Below are 22,530 nucleotides of genomic sequence, written 5' to 3'. Positions count from 1 at the left end.
AGGTCTTTTCCAACCTAATTGATTCTGTGAAACAGGGAAATAGCTCATTGGATCCTTTTCCAAAATGGAAGAAAGGTAACAGAAACAAGTGCCTGAGCACCTAAAAAGAAATTTTGAATCATATTATATTCATTGTGGAAGCAATGAATATAATGACCTGCTATTTAAGAGGTGCCACAGTTCTTGTAAATCTTCTCAACTTACAGAGGAAAGATAGCCATCAAATGATGGCCATCACTTAGCTGAAGATTAATTTTTTTAACCTATGACAATATTTTAGCAATGTGTTTCGCCCATTCCCAACTGCATCTTAAAAGCAAATAAAACACTCCTACCCCTGTAAAACAAAGAAAAATTGTCTATTAACCTGCAAAATTACAGAAAGTATCATAAAACTAACAAAATATCCTTTTCCCCCACAGGTGAAATTTATATTAATGTTAAGGTTCATTTGCAATTATTAGAGCTAAAAAAAATATTACATGCATCTCTAACTTTTAGATTTATATCACATCCTTAATTAGTGTCAATGTCAGGGAAAGATCTCTGTGTACTGAAAGGAACATTTTACATAAGAAACAGAAGTAAATTATTCTCTTCTTCTTTGCTCTGCTGAAAACTCTCCTGAGTTACTATATACACCAGGCTACAAGAAATGGAGCTAAAATACATGGAGTCCAGAAGAACAGTATCCACAGAGTTTCATGACCTTAACTTTTGAGAGAAGCCTGAGTAATTGGGATATACAAAGTAAAAAAGGCTAAGGAATATAACAGTATTCCAATAATAAAAAACATTACAAGAACAACATTAAATCAGCTTTTTTCCTTGGAAAATCCTGGGAAAAAGCCAGGAAAAGAAAGAGTAGTAAAGATGATTTACATGGAATATCAAAATGTTTAACTAGGCCATAAGTGTCTGAAACATCCATGCCTGTGTGCTTGTTGAGAGCATTTTATACAAACATCTGCCATGGTCTGTCAGGATACACTAGATCCATCTCAGGGAACTGCAACAGATAAACTTAATAGCCAGGTATTTCTTAGCACAGTTCTGCAATGCTGCCACATGACTGCTCACAGAGTACTGTATTCCAGAAATGTAAGTAGTTAAACTCTTTTTCTGCCCACATTTGATGACTGAATATGTGAACTACTAAGAAGCCAAATCAGAAGATAAGGAAAAAGGAGAGGCAGAATATCTTGCAAATTCCATCTACAAGATTAAATGCAAATCTAACTAAGTATGCAAATCTAAGTATGATTCTCTCTAAGTAAGTATTCTAAGTAATCTAAGTAAGTATGATTCTCTCCATCAAAAATAGCTGCCAAATAATTCTAAATAGCCCCTTCATACAGGGAATTTTACAAAAAAAAAAAAGGCTATCAGAAAAACTTATCTCCATTGGGCTTTATTTTCCAGGTTTCATAAATTCTAACTGGGTTTAAGCATTAACACATTCAAGCAGAATTCTTCATCTAAAGTAGAATCCAGGGATAATAGAGAACTAAGGTTCATTAGGTTCTAATTTATCTTGAACACAAGATTCATGTGATTAATTTATGCAACACCCTGCTTTAGGACATCGTAAAATTGAGACAGAAAATGCACATCATATCTGAAGATGTCAAACCTACAAAGCATTTTGTACAATTATTACAATATAAAATACTACAAATACTACAGTACTACAAAGACCTAGCTCATCACTAACAGGATCTTGTTATTATTGAAAGCAATGACAAGACAACGGCTGCAGAGAGATTACAACAATTTTCTACAGATTTAATAGGGCACTTCTATTACATTCCTGAAATTCAGAGGAAAAGAAGTCACTTAACAAATGTGCTGTCACTGTACCTGTTGCCGCAATCCATAAAATTTTGCTATTGGTTCTGAAGATCCCACTGCCTCTTCTACAGCATACAAGTGGATATCATCTTGAACACTTCGAGCTGGCCAGAACCCAACTACACCTCTGGCTTGCAATTTCTTTTCATTAATCAATGTTTTCAGTAGATCTTGAGCATCATTATAAACTCTCTTTGCTTCTTCACCTATTAAAAACAAAAGGAAAAAAGTAATTGCTTTATAAAAGGCATGCTTTCATAACTGGCTAAATAGGTTTAAGAACTGTTTGGAGATTTGATTCATTTTCCACATAATTGCTCAATGACTGCAATGATCTGTCAACTATAGCAAATAGGAAGATTGCAGTGTGACCACAGGGCTGTAACAACATATATCTTAGGGAATACAAAAACCCAAACAAAGCACAAAATCTTTCAGCCACCACCTAGTAGAGGCAGAGAACACAGAATAAAATGAGCAAGGGACCTAGTGTGTGCACCTGCAGACCCAGAACATTGCTGTCAGCATCACCCTTGCTTTTTATCATGTATTTCAAAGCCTACTGAATAGCTTCAAAAGGAGTTTGCCCACAACAGGAACACATATATTAAGTGCTCTGCTGCCATTTTCTGTTAATAAAATACCTCCCTGTGCTTTGATAGGTGAATGCTAAATAAGAGGAATGAACATTTTTCCACACTTATTTTTCAGCCTCACATGGCAACAGTTGGTTCATTAAGCATTGCTTTGAACAAATTATTTCAGTGACATTCTTTGTATGTATTTGTACTATTCCTAATATATTTCAAAACATTTGGAATATTGCTGCAGCACATTAGGCCTGTTAGGATTAGTTATATGAAGTAAATGCAATTTCAGTACTCACCTACAGTTTTATCATTAAAGATCTTAGGGAAACTCCGGTTGGGATACTTTCCCCTAAGTTGCCAGACATCAAAGAAGGGCTTCCAGTCAATGTACTCTACCAGCCTCCTCAGGTCATAGTCTTCAAAGACTTTTGTGCCAATGAATTGTGGTTTAACTGTGGGAATCAGAAGTACAATTGGACATGATGAAAATAATTTAAATTTGCTTTAACATTTGCAGTATATAACTGATGTTCAGCAGCCTTCACCCCTGCAAATGATGTCTTCCAAACTAACTGTCCTAAAATTCTCATATTCATATTTTCCCAAGTCATACCACACTCCACAGTTACAATGTAACAAAAAACCCACAAAACCGTAAAAGGCATATAAAGTTGAAATGGAAAAATTAAGGCCTTTTGCTCTTCCATGTAAATCAATACCTTTTAGCTGCTGGACTTTGGAACTTATTTAATTGGTCAGAATATTGGCCAAGACACAAGACCAAACAAACCTACACAACTTATCAACCCCCAACACACTTTGTGGGCCTTTCACATTTACCAATTCCTGTCTATAGACAAACATGTACTGTGACACTGCAGAATATTTCTGTAAATGTTTATGTAATTTCTAAGAACTTTTGCACATTTAGATGCACACACACAAGTGAAAAAGCACGATGGATCTATCTGTGTAAAGCCACAAGCTTTGCACTTGTTTTGTCTGTACAACACCTTGCAGCACATCAAGATAAGTTATTGAAAATTAACATCTGGTTGAATCTTGTAAATGAAATGACAGAAAGCAGTGTTAATGGCACTGCAGGATGCAACTCAAATGCTATTTATACTTCTAGTATAATTTAAAAAAAAACCAAAACAGTACAAAATCTGATGGGGGAAGGGTAGGAAAGAGTGTACAGAGCAATTTGATAAAAATGCCATGTTACAGCATGTATTCCCCAAATGTGGTACAGTAAAGTGTGCAATGTAATGAGCCGGGCAGATAGTATTTTCAAAAGCTGTCATTAGTGTTTTCTTTGATTATATGTTGTGATGGGTAACTCATTGTTTTGGGATTTTTTTCAGTTATCCTTGTTGAATATTAATTTATTTTTAAATGAGATGTAAAAAACCAGAAACAATGTTCAAAGTAAGGTAAAAAAAATCTCAGTTGAGACAAATACCAATTTATTTATGCTGTTACACAGCTGCATTCTGAAATTTAAATCATAATTTAATTAAAAATATATCTAAAATAAACACACAAAATAAAATAAAAGGCACACCAATCACAAACAACAACATATAGCTGACCTGGTATATGGCCTGATAACCAATTATTTTGGAAACCTTTTCTTCTAGCTTGCTGTAGAGACAAGTATCTTCTTTCCTATATTGACATAAAGGTTAATTTCAGCACACCACCTTTCGGGCACATAAACTGTAAGTGTGGACTTCATGGTAGAGTTTTACTCAAAATACTCTTCAGGATAAATCTAACAACAGATAATTTCAGTCTCAACAACTCCAAGTTCCCATGTGTAATGTAAGATTACATCACAAGCACATCATTATTCTTGCCTATATAATGTTAATGAAACTGGCCTACAAGATTCCTGGTTCCTCTCAACTACACCAACAGTTGCTTCATTACTTCAAAATACACTAAAATACAAGCAGAGAAAGATATTCTCCTACTGTTCTGATCACTCACCAAAACAAGACTAAGACATTAGGAAAGCATAGTGGTTTAAAATTATCAATAGAGTGTGGCTCCGTACCAGCATAACTTCCCAGTACCATTTTCACTACCTTAGCTGAAGTTCCACATATCCTACTACTGCTCCAGGAGAGCACTGGTCTCCCATATGTTGATTGACATGACTGCCAGCTCCTTGGAGGTCTTGGATACCACTGATTAGGCATTGAGGACAACCAAGAATTTGGCAAGCATGTGTTAAGTCATGCAGAAGGCCTTATAGGTTAGAAAATTTGGTTTCATAAGCACTTGTGGATGTTTTCAATCAATTTTACTGCAAATATACCTGAAGGTCTTCACAAGGAGCTGAGCAACAAGAATAACAGCAAGTTATCCATAATAGCTGAACAGCAAGTGCCAACCACTTCAAACAAGAAGATAATCAATTACATTTGTACCTTGAGAGACTCATAGTGTTCTTGTCTAATTTCTTCATATTCTTCTAATATTTCTTCAAAGAAATCATCCTTTATACTGTCATCTAAGAGCTGAGAGCACTGAAAACAACAGAAAGGAAAAAGCACTAAGTACCCAGTATAACACACTGTGGTAAGGACAGAGTACGAATTTCAAACTAGACAACCTGTCTTTCAGACTCTCTTGGCAACACTAAACTAAGCCTTACCAATAATCTGCAACCTACATTCAAACTAGCCATGTTTAGACTCCAATTATGACTGAGATCTCTGCCCTACTACACAGGTAACATCAGCAGAGCCAAGCCCAGCTCTGGAAAGACCTGGGAGGAGAATTCTCCAAAATTTCAGAGACTGAATAGTCACAGAAGCAACACACAGCTTGGCCTACTCTTTACGACCACATATTTGCCAGCTAAGATTACCCATTTCTCTGAAAGAGAATCCATCCCAAAAAAATCCAGCCATATGTTTCTCAGTACAAATGTTGCTATCTAACTAAGTTCAGAAATATATCAAAATTAGTCAGAATAGCAGTACACATGGAATTCCATCAGTCTTCCACTACAAAACTACAGTCAAGGACTCAGTGAATGCCACCCTCACTAGAATAATGGACATTAAAATAACAGTGCTCAGTGACAATAACTGTCACAAGTCACTTGAGAACCATGTGGCAGCACAAAACAGCTGAAACAAGTATAATTTAGAAACTTGTTTCTTATGTGCCCCTTTTAATTTTTTTGCCACAACATTAAGCCTTAGAGGAAAGGATGAAAAGGCAACAGAAAAACAGGCACATATCTTTGCATGGACAAGAAACTATAATTTAGAACTTACAACCACAACACTCTTGGATGCATCCAGGACATGAACTACAGGTGCGCTATATCTTGGGGCAATTTTAACAGCTGTGTGTGTTCTTCAATGAGAAAGAAAAAGAGTGAGCATTTCACAACTAAAGCAAAAAACAACAAAACAAAAACAACAAAAAAACCACCCAAGCAACCCACCAACAAAAAAAGCAGACAAATTCTCCAGTGAAATAAATCCTGACTTAATGCATAGACTAGAACTTCAAAAGAAGAAATTCATTCATCCATCTGCTATCCATGAATAATTAAACACAGATTTTATTAACAGGTATATGAACACTTTTCTTCAAAGAGTATCAGAACATTTCATAAATAATGTTCCACCTCACATTCCTTCAATGTCTTACCAGCTGAATGAAAATCAGCAACTCATTAGTTTTGAATCTCAGAAATCAGTAAGAATATTCCAAACTAAGCCTACAAAGAACTAAAAATTTCTTTAATCCTTTTTGCTCTTCTAAAATTTTTCCTCCCATATGCTAATTATTGGGTCTGTGGATTAGCATTAACCTAATTCAGTGATGATTATTCCATTTCTCAAAATCAGAGGCAAAAATCCTCTATACACCTGACAAATAAATTCTGCCAGTGGTCAATAAATATTACAAACGTGCACCTTGAAAATGCAGTGAACTTTACAGGTGCAATGAGGACAGACCCTTCTCTTCACAGTCTGTCAAATTATGAGATTACTTGCTGAAGCCACAAAATATAGATTCTAATCTGTCTGCTACAGTATGTGTCACTCTGCTAAAGAAAGCAACACTGCTAACAGTTTCTAGTGATGCAAGAAAGAGCTCTGCTCAGAGTCCTACCAAAACTCTGCAAGCAAGTGTAGGAACTTATAATTTCTTTTCTTATATGCTAATGTCAAACAACACTTCTAAAATTAACCTTAAATCAGAGCCCAGGAAGCAATCTTTCCTAGTTTCTTCAGGTTCTGTCTAACATTTAAAGAACTTGGACATGGAGGTTTACCCATGACTGTGCAACACAGTTGTGTAAACAACTGTCCAGTATCCCCTGAATCTGCTTCTAGGAGACACATTTTTGATCTTGGCAGCTCTAATTTTTACTAAAAGGTATCTCCTGCTGTTTTGATAGGAACAGACAAAGGAAACAAAAAAAGACATGGTCCTAAAATGGCACTGCATCAATCATTATGTGCAAACTTTTGTATTTTTTAAAGTAAATTTTAGGGCAATGAGAATGTCACCATTATTTCTTAGCACCTGAATTTACCAAAGTAGCATAATACGAATGAAGAATCATCACTACTGTAAATTATGAAGAAACTCTTATTGTGTGGATTTTGGAGACTAAATCCAGCCTCCCTCTCTCTCTCTTTCAAACTAACCTTACTATACACTCTTCCAAGTACTCATTATCTCCTTATTCCAAATAAGAATGCCTATTTATTACACTGAAAAAACTGCAGATGGTTCTTCATTAGCAACCTCTGACATATACACAACCTTTAAGAATGCACATGGGAGGTTAAATTTTGAGACTAGGAAAGTAACGTTAAATATATATCATGAATCCAGTCTTCCATAAAGAGTACCTTTACTGGACATATATTTTATAGACACTGCATTGTATCTGGGCATACGTACAAATATATATTTATACATAATTCACATGAACAATCAATTTTTGTACTCAAAAGTATACATACATTCTTTAGTAATTTCCATATTCAAGGATAAAACTAGCACAGCTTCTCTGTTAGCTACATTCCTCTCTGTGAATAAATTCTGCAGAATTGTTTGATGCTGGTTATTTGACGTCAATTACTAGGCCACAATGCCCTGCGTGAAAAAACTGAGAACTGAAAAGGCTCTCCCAAGACCTCCACTTAGAATAAAGCCTTCCCCTCTACTTCCCACATTGTTGGGGGTTTTTGGTTTGATTTTTTTTGTTGTTGTTTTTTTGTTTTGTTTTGTTTTGTAAGAAAAAATCCTCCACGTTTGCTCTCAGTATCAAAGCAATAGGAAGATGCTCATATGGAAAAGGAGAAAAGGGATGCAGTGAACCTTGCATTATAAATGCAGGAACAATACAGGCAGGTAGTGATCCTACTCTCCGCTGTCTGCCAAATTATAAGATGATTTGCTAAAGCCAAAAATATAGCATAGAGTACATGCTGCTCTGATAAAGAAAGCAACACTGCTCACAGCTTTTACTTAGACAAAATATGACCTCTACAGTCTTCTGAGCTGTCACCTCCTCAAGTATATTGTACACAAACCAGTCAGCAAAGCGTGACCCACAGCTGTTATACATGCCCAGAACACATCTGCAGTAATGCTAATAGTAGGTGTCACTGAGCTGTCAACATGGTCTTCAGGAAATCACAGCAGCAGTATTAATTCATTTGAACAGATCTGAGAGAACAAGATTTTAACAGCTCAGTCTATCAAAATCAACATGATAAGTACTTCAAGGCAAGCAGCGGGGCTTTATCCCCTGCCAGCCTGCCTGAGCAGCACTGGAGGCTCAATGCAGTCATCACCACATTGAACAATGATCCAGGAAAATACAGTAACTTCCTTAAAGATAATAGTTCCCTGATGTCAACATGGCCACTTCTAGTCTCAAAATCCTGCATTTTTAGAATGCTTTGGTAAATCAAAATAGATCATTCAACCCCTTAGAAGAAGAGAATTATATTTATTTGCATATGAGCAAAAACTTTTAGAGAAAACACAGTACTTCCACATGTAATAAATACTTGCAAAAATTAAATGTTTAAGATGTCCATTTTTGTTATGTACTAACTAGATTTTACCTCAATAATCTAGGACTTCTGGAACAAGTCAAACAGTCAATCTTAGGGTGAATAAATATATCAGTATGTGGTTGCAGAAAAATGAGAGAAAGAGAAAAGAAATGGCTATAAATTTTTTTTTTCACTAGTTAACACTGTTTGCATACAAGCTGCCCATCTTCCCAACTGAGATATCTTACTTAGAAGTAGTTGCTCCTCCAATAAGCAAAGGAATCTTTATTGCCAATCTCTCCATTTCCTTGGCGACAAAAATCATCTCATCCAAAGATGGGGTGATGAGACCAGACAGACCAATTATATCTATTGCAAATTTACAAACACACATGCACAAAACTTTTAACCAATCAATTCTAGAAAGACACAGAAATTAGTACAGAAAAGTTTATTTCATACATCAGATAGCTTCATGCATCAGATAGAAAATAATGAGATGAAAAGCAGGATAGTCACTAGTCTGACCCAATTAGAAAGTGAAAGCTTTCCAAGAATGACAGCAATGGCAAATCCCCAGTTTAAGATATTTCTCAGTCTTCACAGTTGCTGAACACCTACTGCTCTAGTTTCAGCAGTAAATAAACAGCACTTTTGATTAGCAAGTCTCAGAAGGTCAGCACTGAGGAGGGAAATAAGATAAAATAATTTTAAGTTCTGCTCTTAGAAACAGCAAGTGCTTTAAAACTTCACCACCTATGTTTCACATAATTCATCTTTTCTAAGATGCAGTAGACTGTTCCAAAGCAACTGCAAGTTGTTTCAGGAACTTCATTATTTATTGGAACAATTCATTCCTGATTTCACATTCACCGATCTGGCAGGCCAAATGCCAAGTTCTTTTACACATTTAAGACCCAACAAGAAGTTAGACCTTTTCAATGCTCCATTTATCCAACTGTAAAACAAATGCTACACCATCTCTCTCAGAGTTGTCCTTCTGATACAGGGTTTCAGTTCCTCAGATTAAGTTTCACAGAAGTGCCAAATGCTAAATAAGTAACATGGTTAAAGTAGAAGTTCTGATTTCTCTGAAGATAATCTGATCAAATTATAGACAGTATAGGAATGCAATGAGCAGCAATAAAAAATGTGATTTAAAAATCAAACAATTCAGAAGTACTAATGAAGTCTCTCTATACCTGCTTTGTTCTCCACAGCAGCTCTTAATATCTTATCACATGGAGTCATAACTCCTAAATCAATAACTCTGGAAAGAAAGGAGATGACACAAGATCAACAGCAAATCAAAATTTCTTTTACAGGGCAGGGCAAATACATTCCTCTTGCTGTAAACAACTGACCTAAAAATTGAAATGAAAATTGAGATTTTTGTTTGTTTCTCTTAAGACCATTTGCGAAATGGGAAACTAGGGAATCTTTGTATATGAAATACCTGTGGGTCTGGTAAATATTTCCAGTAAGATTTCCAGATGGCATAATAGTTGAGAAAATTTAAGTGTAAAAGGAGCTTTTTCTTTAAAATCCATTTTTGTGGTTGCACTAATTCTGGCTGAGATGAGTTAGTTTTCTTCACAGCAGCTGGTATGGTGCTGTGTTTTAGATCTGTGGCCAAAACAGTACTGCAAATTAAAGTTTAACTATTGATGAGCAATGCTTTCACAGCATTAAGGCCTTTTTTGTTTCTTACTCTACCCCCACAAGAAATAGACTGTGAGTAGACACAACTAGGCAGATGACCCAAACTAACCAAAGAAATAATCCATGGCACATGAAGTCAAGCTCAGCAATCAAAAGGGAGAGTAAGAGGCTAAGCAGAGGTTAGCCATATTTTGCTCAGAACTGGCTAGGCACCCATCTGTCCATAGGAGGCGACAAGGGGATTGCATTTGCATCACTTGCTTTTTTTCTTTTTCTCTTCTTCCACTTGGCCTTCAGTCATTACTTCTCTCCACCAACCATTTTTCTTGCTTTTATCCTCCACTCACAATTTTTCTTGCTTTCTTTCTTCCCTTCCTCTTTTCCAATCTCATTGAGGTTGGCTGGGTGGAAATGAATGAATGGCTGTGTGGTGCTGAGCCACCTACCAGGCTACCCATAGTAGTAGCATTTCTGAAGGCATCTGGATAGTACAAAAATGTTCTGTGGACATCATATCTTACATCAGGAATATAAGATGATTCACTTCAAGCTTGTTTGCCTTATTAAAGCATACATTTTATGAAACATGACATTGAACTTCCCTATTAACCCAAGTAATTGCCGAGGCTTTTATTTTTTCAAGTAAACCACCCCAGCCTGATGATTTCATTCAGCCTCACTCATACTCATGGTAACAGAGAACACTATGGCTTCCTTTCAGTAAGTCTAAATAAAGCTCAAGAAAGTCTGAATCCAATCAACAGAACTTCAAGAGGAAATTAAATGGAATATATTGCATATATGCAGCACTGCTACTGACTTCTGTGTTTTGAAATAAAGGGATAATTTAGGCTCTTTTTAAAGCAAATGACAACCCAAATTCAAAACTAAACTAAAGGAATGAATAGTAAGACAGAGTTCCAAAACCAATTCAGCTTTGCAACAATATCTGACAGACCCTTGAAAAGAACACTTATGGAAACATGACCATTCATTCCAAAACTGTGGCCAAGCCTTCTGCACATACAAGGGCCATGGAAGGGCCATGGTTCTAACTTTTGAATTTCAGAAACAGAATGGGAGTCTCACCTCTTACTTAAGAAAACATACCTCAGCGAGTTTTTAAAACCTCATAGTTCAAACAACGTGAAAATCACACTACGAGATTCATTTGAATCTTACAAGACTACTTTTTCCCAATACAACCCATATATAGTATTTACCTGCTGCAACTGTCATATCCGATTTCTTCAGACATTATAAAAACATAACTTATTATATTTAACTGATATAAAACAAAAAATTGATATTCTCATCTATATTCCAAGTGATGTCAAACTACAGAATCATCTCAGATGTCAATTTGTTAGGAAAACCAGTATTCAAGGAGAATACAATACTCTCTCTTGCCTCCCCATTTAGCAATAGCTGCTATGATCTGTGTTCCCAATCACAACTTGGGGAACAGAGGACAATTCCCAAGAAATACCCAGCTCTGTTACCACCACAGCTGCAGCTACAGAGAGGTACTAATTACTGACCCTTCTACAGGTGTGTTCCCAGCTACCTCTTTACCTGAAGTTGTTGCAGCCCAGAACAACTCCCACAATGTTCTTGCCGATATCATGTACGTCTCCCTTCACAGTTGCCAATACTATTGTACCCTGGTAAGGATCCTGGAAGTTTAAGAAGTAGCAAGAGTTAAATTATTCAAAAGCCTTGGTATGTTTGAACATATCCTTCGACAGTGCAATCCTAATCCATGACACAGACTTCTATTATAGCACTGTAAAGCATAGTACTTATAATACAGTAAGTACTGAAAACCATCTTAAAATATCTAGGTAATAGAAACTTGCACATTAATTATTCTTACAAAATGCCTGGATGCTATTCCAAAATCTGTGTTTGTAAAAAAGAAAAAAAAAAATAGCAGATAAAACCACTTGAGATCTGGATAGCATTTTTTGCAGTGTGATAACTGAACTCCTAAAGTACTTTGGCTTCAAATATACACCCTGCCAATAAAGAGATTAAATACACAGAACAAAAGGGTAGGAATACTTATAATAATACATCTGTTTGTGCATCAAGATCAATCTTTTGCTACAATGCTTAGAAAAATGGGATATTAGCAAACTCAGAAGAGAAATGAGAGGAATTTCTTAGAAAAAGCAGAAGAGGCTTATTTTTATGCAACACAAACAACAGAGTTTTCAGTGCAGTGATCAGGCTACTTCAGACTACCCAAGCTGAACAAACAGGCTGAAGAACTTGAAGAAAGGAAGCTGTTCTGTCACAAGCAGGTCCAAGGCTAGATGGCATTCAGCCTAACGAAGGGTGCTGCCAGCAGCACAACAGTGGAACTTCCCACAGCAGTTCTCCACCAGGAGAACAGGGCTTGGCAATACCTTTTTAGTTGTATAATCACTGCCATCATTTGGAACAGCTCCAGGCTGTAACAGTACTATGTCTGAGTTGCTGTACCATCAGATGCCAGTAAGCAACTACATAAATTGCACAGAATTTAAATAAAGTGGAAACCTGAGCATATTCTATGTGAAACTACAAAATATTTTTCCAGACAGTATCTCATCTCCTTCACACATGGCAGAACTGGATGACAGAATCCTTCTATGGAGCATATTTTATTTCTGGACACATAGAGTAGCTCTCTATTTCATGAACCTACATTGCTTTTGTAGTTGCAATATTATGGGTTAAAAAATCTTGTTATATTACCAAGAGTGACATTAGTATTTTCCTGTGATCCTAACACATTTGTTGAATAAAATCCCTGGATCTCCACCAATGTTGCCGTTTACTAAAATCTAATATCTTCCTAGTGCTTCTGTTTTACAGAAAATCAGAGAATATAGAAAGCAAAATGGCGGTCTGGAAGTCAGACATCTCAGTACATCAACAGAAAATTTTGCAGCTGAAAATATACTGCTGGAATGCAAGAGAAAAAAGGGGAATGAGATTAATCAAGGACTGACAGAAGAACAAAATATGCTGGCCCACATTAGGTATCACACCTAATCATACCTAATAATTATTGAAGATTTAAGTAGTGATTGATACAAAAAAAAAAAATTGGATTTTCACATAAGAAGGAAAATCTTTGCTGGGTAGCAAACAACATGGGCAACAGCACATATTACTTTAAATAAACCCTATTTAAGGCACACTTATTTCAATTGTCTAAAGCAAGGAGGTCCTCAAGTTCTGGGCATACATCCAAAGGCCTTCTTTTTTTTTTTTTAATCTTTGATAGAGATCCAGAGCCACAGCTATTTATCCTCTAATGTAACTATCAACGCTTTGCACTTCCTGGCAGTCTGTGACTAAAACTGTCCTGGAAGGTACAGTGGCCTGGGTAACATCAGACAGATCAGTTATCAGAGTCTGCAAATCTTTTTCTTTCAAGCCAACATACTTTGGGAATAGATGCAGCTGTTTTATCTCTCTCATTGATTCTCTATACAGTGGCATGTCTTTTTAAAAGGAAGGAACTACATCCCTTGTCCAGCAGAAGGTAGAGAAAGCAGCATGACAGAAGCCCTGCCTTTTTCTCCTGCTCTCCTCAACCACACAGAACATATAAATCACTTGCTTAGAGTGTTTGCTACATCTTTTAGAACTTCTCAAATTCCACTTCACTTCTTTTTAGCCAGAGAACTAAGTGCCAGAGGGTTCACAGAAGATCCTAATCCACTGCTTAAGGAATCAATGGGGCAGCAATTTTAAACAACTTCAAACAGCATCAGAACAAAACAGAGGTTGCCAAATACCAGCACTGCTGTCTGAATTAAAAGAGAACAGTTGGACAGTCACCCAACAGATACACAGCAAATACATTGTAAGAAGATTTCAAGCAAAGTATTACGAGTCATTAAAAATTTTAAAGAAGAATTAGAGAGTTAACCCAGGGCAGAAGTATTAGAAAAAAGTAGCAAAATCTGCCATAAAGTTAGAATGAATAACACCAAAATTAAGTGCCTGTAAAAATACAAGAAATTAATAACATTGGCATAAAGGGCCTACAAAGACTCATTGACATAGTTCAGAAAACTTTATGAGCTTAGGCACACACCAAGCAGTGTTCCACAAAATCTGCACTTCAAGAATTTCAAACCTACTTCAATTATGCTGAGATTGTCAGTTTCCATGTGACTGCATCAACTCGCCAGTGTAATAAGTATAAATAGCAATAAATAATTCTTATATTTGTCATAGTATTCTATGAAAGAACTATAGCACAAAGGACTGTATCTTGCCTCTTCTTCTGTGCTGCCTTGCTTGGCTCTCCTTTCCTCTCTTTCTTTTTCCATATAGGGAATAAGGTGGCCAACTGCTTTCTTCATAACTCGAGCAGATTTTATCACCTGAACAGATAAAGGTGGGGGCAGAATAAACAGTAACAACAAGGTATTGAAATAACCTCAGTTTTCTTTAGCTTCCTCATTCAGGCAATAAATGAAACTTCATTTGCAGCCCCCAGGTGGCAGTTTTCAGATCTCTGTGACAGCAGGCTGCTGGCCTTACTGGGTTAAGGCTCTACACACACTTTCTTCCAAAATGCAGCCTCCCAGACCAATCCCACCAAAACCAAAAGCTACAGACAGGCCCAGACTTGGAAGGTGCTAAACACAGCAAATTTTATTTGGGCTTTTCTCCCCTCTTGTGCTTTTTCATGGGCTAAGATAAAACTACATTTCAAATAAAGCAAAAACACTCAGGAAGAACAGCAACAAACATAATCACACACAACGAAAGTCAAGTTTCAAAGTAAAATAAGAAAATGGCTGCTTCTCAGCAGTACCTGAATTTTTGCAATTCCTATCTGAGAAAACAGCCAGTATAGAATGTTTTGGTTACATTTTACAATGCCAGTTTTTGTAAAATAGGAAAATATATGACATTATTTTCTCATTACCTGAGGCAGAAACATCTTTCCAGCACCAAAAAGATCACCAACAATTTTCATGCCATTCATCAAAGGCCCTTCAATTACATTTAGAGGTCTAGGATATTTTTCTTGTTTTAATCTTGCTTCTTCTGTATCTGCAATGACATACTTCTCAATGCCCTGAGAAGGGAAAAAAAAAAAAGAGAAGCTTTTATCCTGCTAGAAATACAACTTTTCTTTAGTTGTCTTCTCCCCAGAAAAAGCCCACTGTGAAAGTACAGTATCTACAAATAGATATTGTAGATACTGATGATCTTTAAAAATACCTCAAATAGGTATTGAAAAAAGTCTTTCTTAGGAACCAAAACACTGCTAGTCTTAGGCAGATAGTTACTCACAGCACGTCCCCAGTATTAACAGATTTGTTCATTTTTCTTAACTATGTCACCAGAAAAACCCAACACACAAAGAATGCTTTCACAGTGCAGGTGCCCCTCAGTGCAGTACTACTGAAGCTCTAGGAAGTAAAAGGAGTGTGTTCTGAAGCAAAAGCAGTATGTTTCTACCAACACTAGTGGAATAAAATATTAAGGGTCAAAGACTTCGGCTTCTGAAGCTTAAAGACAAACCTCTACAGTTTTCTCTGTTATTGAAATTAAATAGATCAGTTTCCTTTATTATTCATTGTTAACTAATAGTTTGTAAAAAAAAATGGCAGCTGAAGAACCTTTAAAGGCCCTTAAGGTCTGAGCTGAGCTCATGGCTCTGAGGGCTGATGGGTAGGACAGTTTTCCACACAGATTCACCTTTATGAGAGCATATTCCAGCCTTTCCTCCACAGAGCTTTCACGCCACTCATCAGTCTGTACAACTTTTTTTCCTCCTTGGGCATGATTCTGAAAAGAAAAGACATCCATAGGAGCTTGCATACATAAGTACAATTATGGACATCACATTCAGAAAAACGAGGATATTTCCAAGTAGTGACTCATAAAATAATTTTAAACTATTCAAAAGGTTTATTTAAACATGCAAATCACGTTGCAAACACCTGTGATGCCATATAGGCACTCAAGAAGTCTACATCCCAAAAGGTACACACCTCAATGAAAATCTAAACAAAATATTTTCTTTTAAAAAAGAGAGAGCAGTTTGACAAATTTTATGCTCATAAAAATGATGACATGACTAATCCTAAGGGATTTACTTCTGGGAACATATTTTGAATTGATTCCTGGCCCAAACATTACATTTAATTTTAAAATTCTAATTAATTTGGCACTAATTCAGTTTCTGCTGGAATAGGTTATGTTACTCCATATCACAGACGTGTTTTCAACCAGTCAGCCTACAAAACTATTGCTTGTCACACACATAGACTGCCCCAAACTACCACGTATCCTCTTTGTCTCACACTCATACTCTCCTTGGCTAGGAACACAGAGGCCAAAAGGGCTTCATAGTGCAAGAAAGTTCACAAGCACCCACCCCAGGAAGGCTTGTGGAAGAGCACTTATGCAACACACTTCAGGCAAATAAATTCTTTTTCTTACTCAGCTATTAGACATAATCTGACATCTCTCAGACTTTGTGAACTTCCTATACTTTTGAGTGCTCATCAGCAAGTTTTTAAAGATAAAGCCATTGAAACAAGACCTCACTCATGGGAACAGAAAACAGAACTAGCTTTCATTGATTTTTAAACAAATATTAGCTAACTTCACGGCTTCTTGTTTCCTAACTTTATTCCCCTCATATGTCTACATTGTAAAAGGGAATGAAAGAAGGAATAAAATGTTGTCTGGAGACAACACAGAGTTATATTAATTCTTAGTTATATTAAAAACCTGACCGGACATGTCCCTGAGTAACCTGACCTTGGCTGGCCCCTGATTTGAGTAGGGGACTTGTAGTAGATGATCTCCAGAAGTATCTATTCACCTCAGGAATCACCTTATGTGAATCACTGAAATGATACCCAGAACTCTTCAACCTCTAGCCAGAAAGTTTAACAAGAAAACCACTCCAGCCTAAAAATAACCCATGACACTGTAAGGTGGACATGGAGGAACAAAAGTGCTTAAGAATGTCTGCAGTTATGTACATCATGGAAAATGATTTTTAATCTCAAACTTCAAATGAACACGGATTCCATAAATCTGCAAAGATTAAGTTCCTCTTTTTTGCCACTAGAATATTTAACTCCCTTAGTAAAACTACCATCACAAATAAAAGCAGATTTTCCAACATTGGCTTCCCAAACTTACAGACCTAGGACTCATCATTCATTTCTACTTTTAAGGCCCCATTTAAATTCACATTCATCCTTCTGCAGAAAAACTCTCCTTTATTTTTCTGCCTCTTTATGCAATCTTGAATACGACAGTGGTGCAAATCAGCTTAAACAGACAAGATCACTTGTCCAAGTAACTTGCTTGGACACCAAGAACATCATTTAGAATAGCCTAAGCACAAGGGATAAGAGAGTCTTCCTGTAGTAGTTTTTAACATGTTGCCACTGTTACTATAAAAGATGTACCACCACAGGGCAAAATACAAACCAAGTGAAGCTCTGCACAGAAATACTACCTCCAGGAAATACAAAATAGGCATGCAAATATTCTTGTGCACTTGAATCTAAGAGCCACCTAACCTAGAGAGATTTTTGCTGTTTCTCCCATTCAGAACAGAATTTCACCAGTTACTTTACAAACAATTGTAATCTTTGTCCTTTATCAGTATCACTAAAACATCTCAAAAACACTAAATAGGTGATCCTCAATCTTGACACGTTACATGAATTGGAAGTCTCTGCACAGCCACAAATCACAAGCAACTATTTCAACTTGTTTATATGCTCCAAGCAAACCATTAAAACAAAAACCAAGTTTTTGTTGGTTTGTGAAGATTTTCTTTGGGGGAAAGTTTGTTTGGGTTTTTTGCTTCTTATTTTTTGAGGGTTTGGTTTTTTTTCTTTAGAGAATGTCTATGCAGCCTGATCTCCTGAAGCATATGAAGAACTCTGGCACAGGTTCTTTCTTCCATGGCATGAAACTGGAGAGGTTTGATCTATCACAGATTACTGATTTTATTCTGTGTTAATAACTGAACCACTTTGTAGTATCATCAGTAAATTCCTACACCCACAGTTATACTGACACATGCGGTTTATAGGCTGTTTTACCTATCACTTGCAGGGCGGTGGTGAGGCTCAGGTGCTAAGCTAACTACTGTTCAAAGCTTAAAACAGAAAGTTACCTGAGCATAATGTAAAAGTTTCTCTGTCGCATCAGGATCTTTATTCCAGATTAGATTCTCACACAGCTGTAGCAATTCCTTGTGGATATCATCATACACAGGCAGATTCCCAGCATTCACAATTCCCATGTCCATGCCATACTGGAAAAAACCATACAGAATCCTCCAGACAAGGCTGTCAGACACAGCAATGCACATCTGCCAAGTACAAACATATGGAAGCCAAAAGCACATCATACCTTAATTGCGTGGTAAAGGAACACTCCATGCATTGCTTCTCGAATGGCATCCATTCCTCGAAAGGAGAAGGACAGATTGGAAAGACCTCCACTTATCCTGGCTCCTGGCAGTGTTTCCTATAGGATTTGCACACAGATTTTCAGAAAAGTGCTTTCCAAAAGGGAAATGTAAATAAAGCATTCAGCTCATAAAACAGCTGGCCCCTGAGCTCAGTTCATTTGCTATGTACCCTTTCTCTTTTCCCTGTCCCAGATCCTTCTAGTTACTCAAATTCATAAAAATCAATTCAAATCTGCAGGAAAATTTACAAGTAAAGGAAAGATCCAGTATCTAGTGTGTGACAATACCAGTATTACCAGAATAGCACCTGTGACAATACCAGTATTGTCACAGGTGCTATTCTGAACACATCAGTTCTCCCACTGCAGCATTCAATATTTTCTCCATGCAAACCTACTTTTGGCTCTTCCTGTCCCCGCTCCCTTGCAAACAGGAGCAGTCAGTCTGCCGGCCTGCATGTCTCAGGAGCAGGCTGCAGCTGAGCAGCTAAACTCAAGGGTGCAGCCCCACTTCCAAGAGCCCTGTGGTGACAAACCAGTCTGTGGGGTGTTCAGCCCCAGACTGCTACTGACAGAGCATCTCCACATCTATCAGAATATCCTGTGAAACACAACGGTGCAGTTTTTACACCTGCGGTGTATGCAGGTGATGTTCCTCACTTCTATACTTCTTTACACATATTTTGGCTACATAAAAAGTCAGGCTGCTGAAGAAATGCCTTCTACAGAAACCTTTTTACTAAAAAAAAATAAAACCAACACTTTTTGCACACCTTTAAAAAGGTCCTTTTAGCTTTCACAAAAATGTGATCATTACCTCATTTAATGAGGATAGCATATTTACAGCAGAGAAAATGGACTGAAATATACTTATAGAACTATCTGCAGTTGTTCTACTGAAAATACAGCAATATTGGGGAGTGTCTGGACTTCAGAAGAGTAGTCCTTCTCACTAGGCTAGAAGATTTTTCAGCAGTGTTTTATTGTTATTGTTGTTGTATGAAGGGAGGTGGGGTGTTTTTTCTGTTTTATGGGGGTTTAGGTTTTTAAGTAACCTCAGCAATATACTTGAAAAATAACCTTACAACTCACTTTTATGGTTTTAGTAGCATTGATAAAATTTATGGCGTAAAGGTTATGTTCTTCCATTCCAGTTCCTATGGTCAAAATATTAGGGTCAAATATTATATCATTTGGATTGAAGTGCACTTTTCCCACAAGGAGATGATAAGCTCTGGAACAGATTGCAATCTTGGTTTCTGTTTCTGTTGCCTAGTGAAGAAAAAGAATTCTGACATGAAACTTATAGACCACACAAAAAATAAACTCTCCAGAAAACATTTACAGCTCCAATGACTCAAGACTGAGAATGTGAACATCACAAATATAAGAATTATACATACGAAAAATGTATTTAAAATATCACCACCCCTACACCTGGGGTTTTCACTCAGCTTATAAAAAGCAATCTCACTGCCCAATGTTTCATCATCCTATGCAAAGCTTAATATGTGATTTTTGACATAACTAAATTTATTCACAAAGATTTGACTCTCATTAGAAACAGTTTCTGAACTAAAAAATGCCTTTTATGAAGGAACAGTTCAGCATGTCTGAATAGCAACAGACTCTCTTGAACTAACAGAGTTCCACTTAGATCAATACATGGATTCTTCAAACATTTGAGCAGCATAAGAAATACTTACAGATCAGGGTCAAAACTACTGCTAAGGTTACATAGAACTTCTCTAAATCAACTGTGTCAAAGAAACAAAACAACTTTGTCTTGACAAAGAAGAAAAAAGCCTTACACTTCAAAAGAAAAACACCTCTCCTTTAAAGTGACACTCACCTGCCCCACTTCATCAAAAGCCATAACAACCACAGCTGCTCCATATAATTTAATTTTCCTCGCTTTCTCCAGAAAGTCTTCCTCACCTTCCTTTAGACTGATGCTGTTTACAATGCATTTCCCTTGGCAACATTTCAAACCTGCTTCAATCACTGAAAAGTTTGAGGAGTCTATGCATAATGGCACCTGCAAATAATAGAGAAGTAAGCCAGGAGAACACACATAAGTTATGAATTGCATATGTGCTGTTTGTCCATTTGGACATAAACATGCACACAACATTAATCAGCATTTATGAATAAATGTTTCCACATGATAGTCAGATATTCACTTTGCTTTAAATGCAAAACTCAAATGAAAATTTATTTCAAGAGCTTCTGTGGCAGCTCCATCATATATCATAGAGATCTCTACTTCTCCCTGTGTTTCTGATTTAGATACTCATTTTCAGAGAAAGCACATTGCAGAACTATTTTTTAAAGCCATCCTCTATCCATAGCAACTTTAAGTTTTGTGGAAAGCAATACTATTATGCACTGCCAACATATACATTATGGCTTATAACTGCTCCAGAATGAACCTGCATTCAGCTTTTCCAACCAGTGAAAAGGACTGGCATACATTTATGTGAAAACAGACATAAAAACCTCTGTTTCATCCAAAGGCATTCCTTATTACAGTGTCACTTCCTCTCAGGGGACAACTACATCTGCCTAAGTACATAAACTAGTTATGAAATGAAACAGTATCAATATCTTCTGCATGCAATTTACAAGTTAGTAACATGTCCTTTATTGTGACTCAGTTACAACCTTTGCAATATCAGGTTCCGAAGAAATCAAGTTACAAAATCTGGTCATTGCAGTGGGGCCATCCAACATCCCATCATCCATATTTATGTCAAGAATCTGGGCCCCCATCTCAACTTGCAATTTGGCTACACTCAGGGCTTCCTAAAGAAGAAAGTCAAAAACCAAAACAACATTGAGATGAAAAAAATCCTAGTTATTTTCAGGATAACATTTAACTTTTCCAAACCAAGCATGCAGTCAAAATTTTAAAATTTTGTAAGACATCCTATAAGAAAATAAGGACATGGTCTGTAATGTACAACAATGCAAAACAGTTGCTAATATGGAACAACCTATAATGAATTTGTTTACAGAACACGACATCAGACCTGATGTGCTGGTAGCATCACTGACTGTAGAAAGTTGGTTCATATGTTTATTTGAATAATTTCAGATTTGCATGGTAACAAGAACTTGTGACTGCACAAGATGACAGGAAAATACAGTCTCTGTGATGGTATGAAAAAAGGGCCTTGCATCACAAGCTCTGGTGTTTTGTAACAGGATACTTAATTTTTAAAGGCTGTTCAACACTTTTCAAAGATGCAGAATAATCACAAGTGCTAAGAAGGAAAATTAAAGCTTTTCCCCCAGCCTACATAAATATCTGAACACCCCTGTCTATTCACTATCTCTTTTCTGGCAGAGTCCCCAACAACCTGTGTTTAAAGTCTCTTGATTTAACAGGCCTAACCTGCTTCATGACTTCCAGGAGTCTAAAAGTCAGACTTCCAAAAATAGCAACTAAGACTTTCATTCTGATTTGACGTAAGGTCCGAGTATACTCTGGGGCAGAGTCTCAGCTCTCAAGAAAAGTCACTCTGCTATTTGTTTCAATGTTACAGCACCAATTCACACCAGTGAAAAAATGAGTCTTCCAGGCTCTTCATTTCTGCCTTGCAGTAGTTTCAAGAAAGTAATTACCTTCTAAGCATCTTTTTCTGTACCAATGCTCACTTAGCATGTTGGAGGCAGAGATCAAAGTAGATAGCAATTAGAGGTAATCATAATGCTGAGCAGAATTGGGTAAGTGAGAAAGGGTAGAGGGAGGAAGAACTGCACAGTGCCACAATCTATCCCAAGTCAAATGTACCTCATAACTTGAAAGAGGGGATTACACCCATCTTCTTTCCCCTCTTCTCTGTAAACCAGCCCCTAGATGCAGCACAGACCAGGACATTTTCTAAACCATTACCAGCTGT

General features: G+C 36.8%; 1 protein-coding gene across 5 annotated transcripts in view; it reads right to left on the bottom strand.

Annotated features, from left to right (window-relative positions):
• The window catches only part of MTR (5-methyltetrahydrofolate-homocysteine methyltransferase), a 51,109-nt gene that overhangs the window by 5,660 nt on the left and 22,919 nt on the right, over positions 1–22,530 (bottom strand). For all 5 annotated transcript variants that reach the window (XM_021527074.3, XM_021527073.3, XM_021527077.3 and 2 more), the window contains 16 exons: positions 21,290–21,430; positions 20,478–20,663; positions 19,718–19,897; positions 18,566–18,682; positions 18,327–18,467; positions 15,875–15,964; positions 15,096–15,248; positions 14,437–14,544; positions 11,732–11,832; positions 9,697–9,764; positions 8,743–8,863; positions 5,738–5,819; positions 4,880–4,978; positions 4,037–4,112; positions 2,738–2,893; positions 1,861–2,057 (listed from right to left, as the gene is read on the bottom strand). In XM_021527074.3, coding sequence (XP_021382749.1) covers positions 1,861–2,057; positions 2,738–2,893; positions 4,037–4,112; positions 4,880–4,978; positions 5,738–5,819; positions 8,743–8,863; positions 9,697–9,764; positions 11,732–11,832; positions 14,437–14,544; positions 15,096–15,248; positions 15,875–15,964; positions 18,327–18,467; positions 18,566–18,682; positions 19,718–19,897; positions 20,478–20,663; positions 21,290–21,430 — 2,016 coding nt within the window. The remainder of the gene's footprint in view (positions 1–1,860; positions 2,058–2,737; positions 2,894–4,036; positions 4,113–4,879; positions 4,979–5,737; positions 5,820–8,742; positions 8,864–9,696; positions 9,765–11,731; positions 11,833–14,436; positions 14,545–15,095; positions 15,249–15,874; positions 15,965–18,326; positions 18,468–18,565; positions 18,683–19,717; positions 19,898–20,477; positions 20,664–21,289; positions 21,431–22,530) is intronic.

Source organism: Lonchura striata, chromosome 3 (genome assembly GCF_046129695.1).
Source record: "Lonchura striata isolate bLonStr1 chromosome 3, bLonStr1.mat, whole genome shotgun sequence".
NCBI classification, from domain to species: Eukaryota; Metazoa; Chordata; class Aves; order Passeriformes; family Estrildidae; genus Lonchura; species Lonchura striata.
Note: the sequence above shows the minus strand (reverse complement) of the source record. Positions and strands in the feature narration are given on the sequence as shown.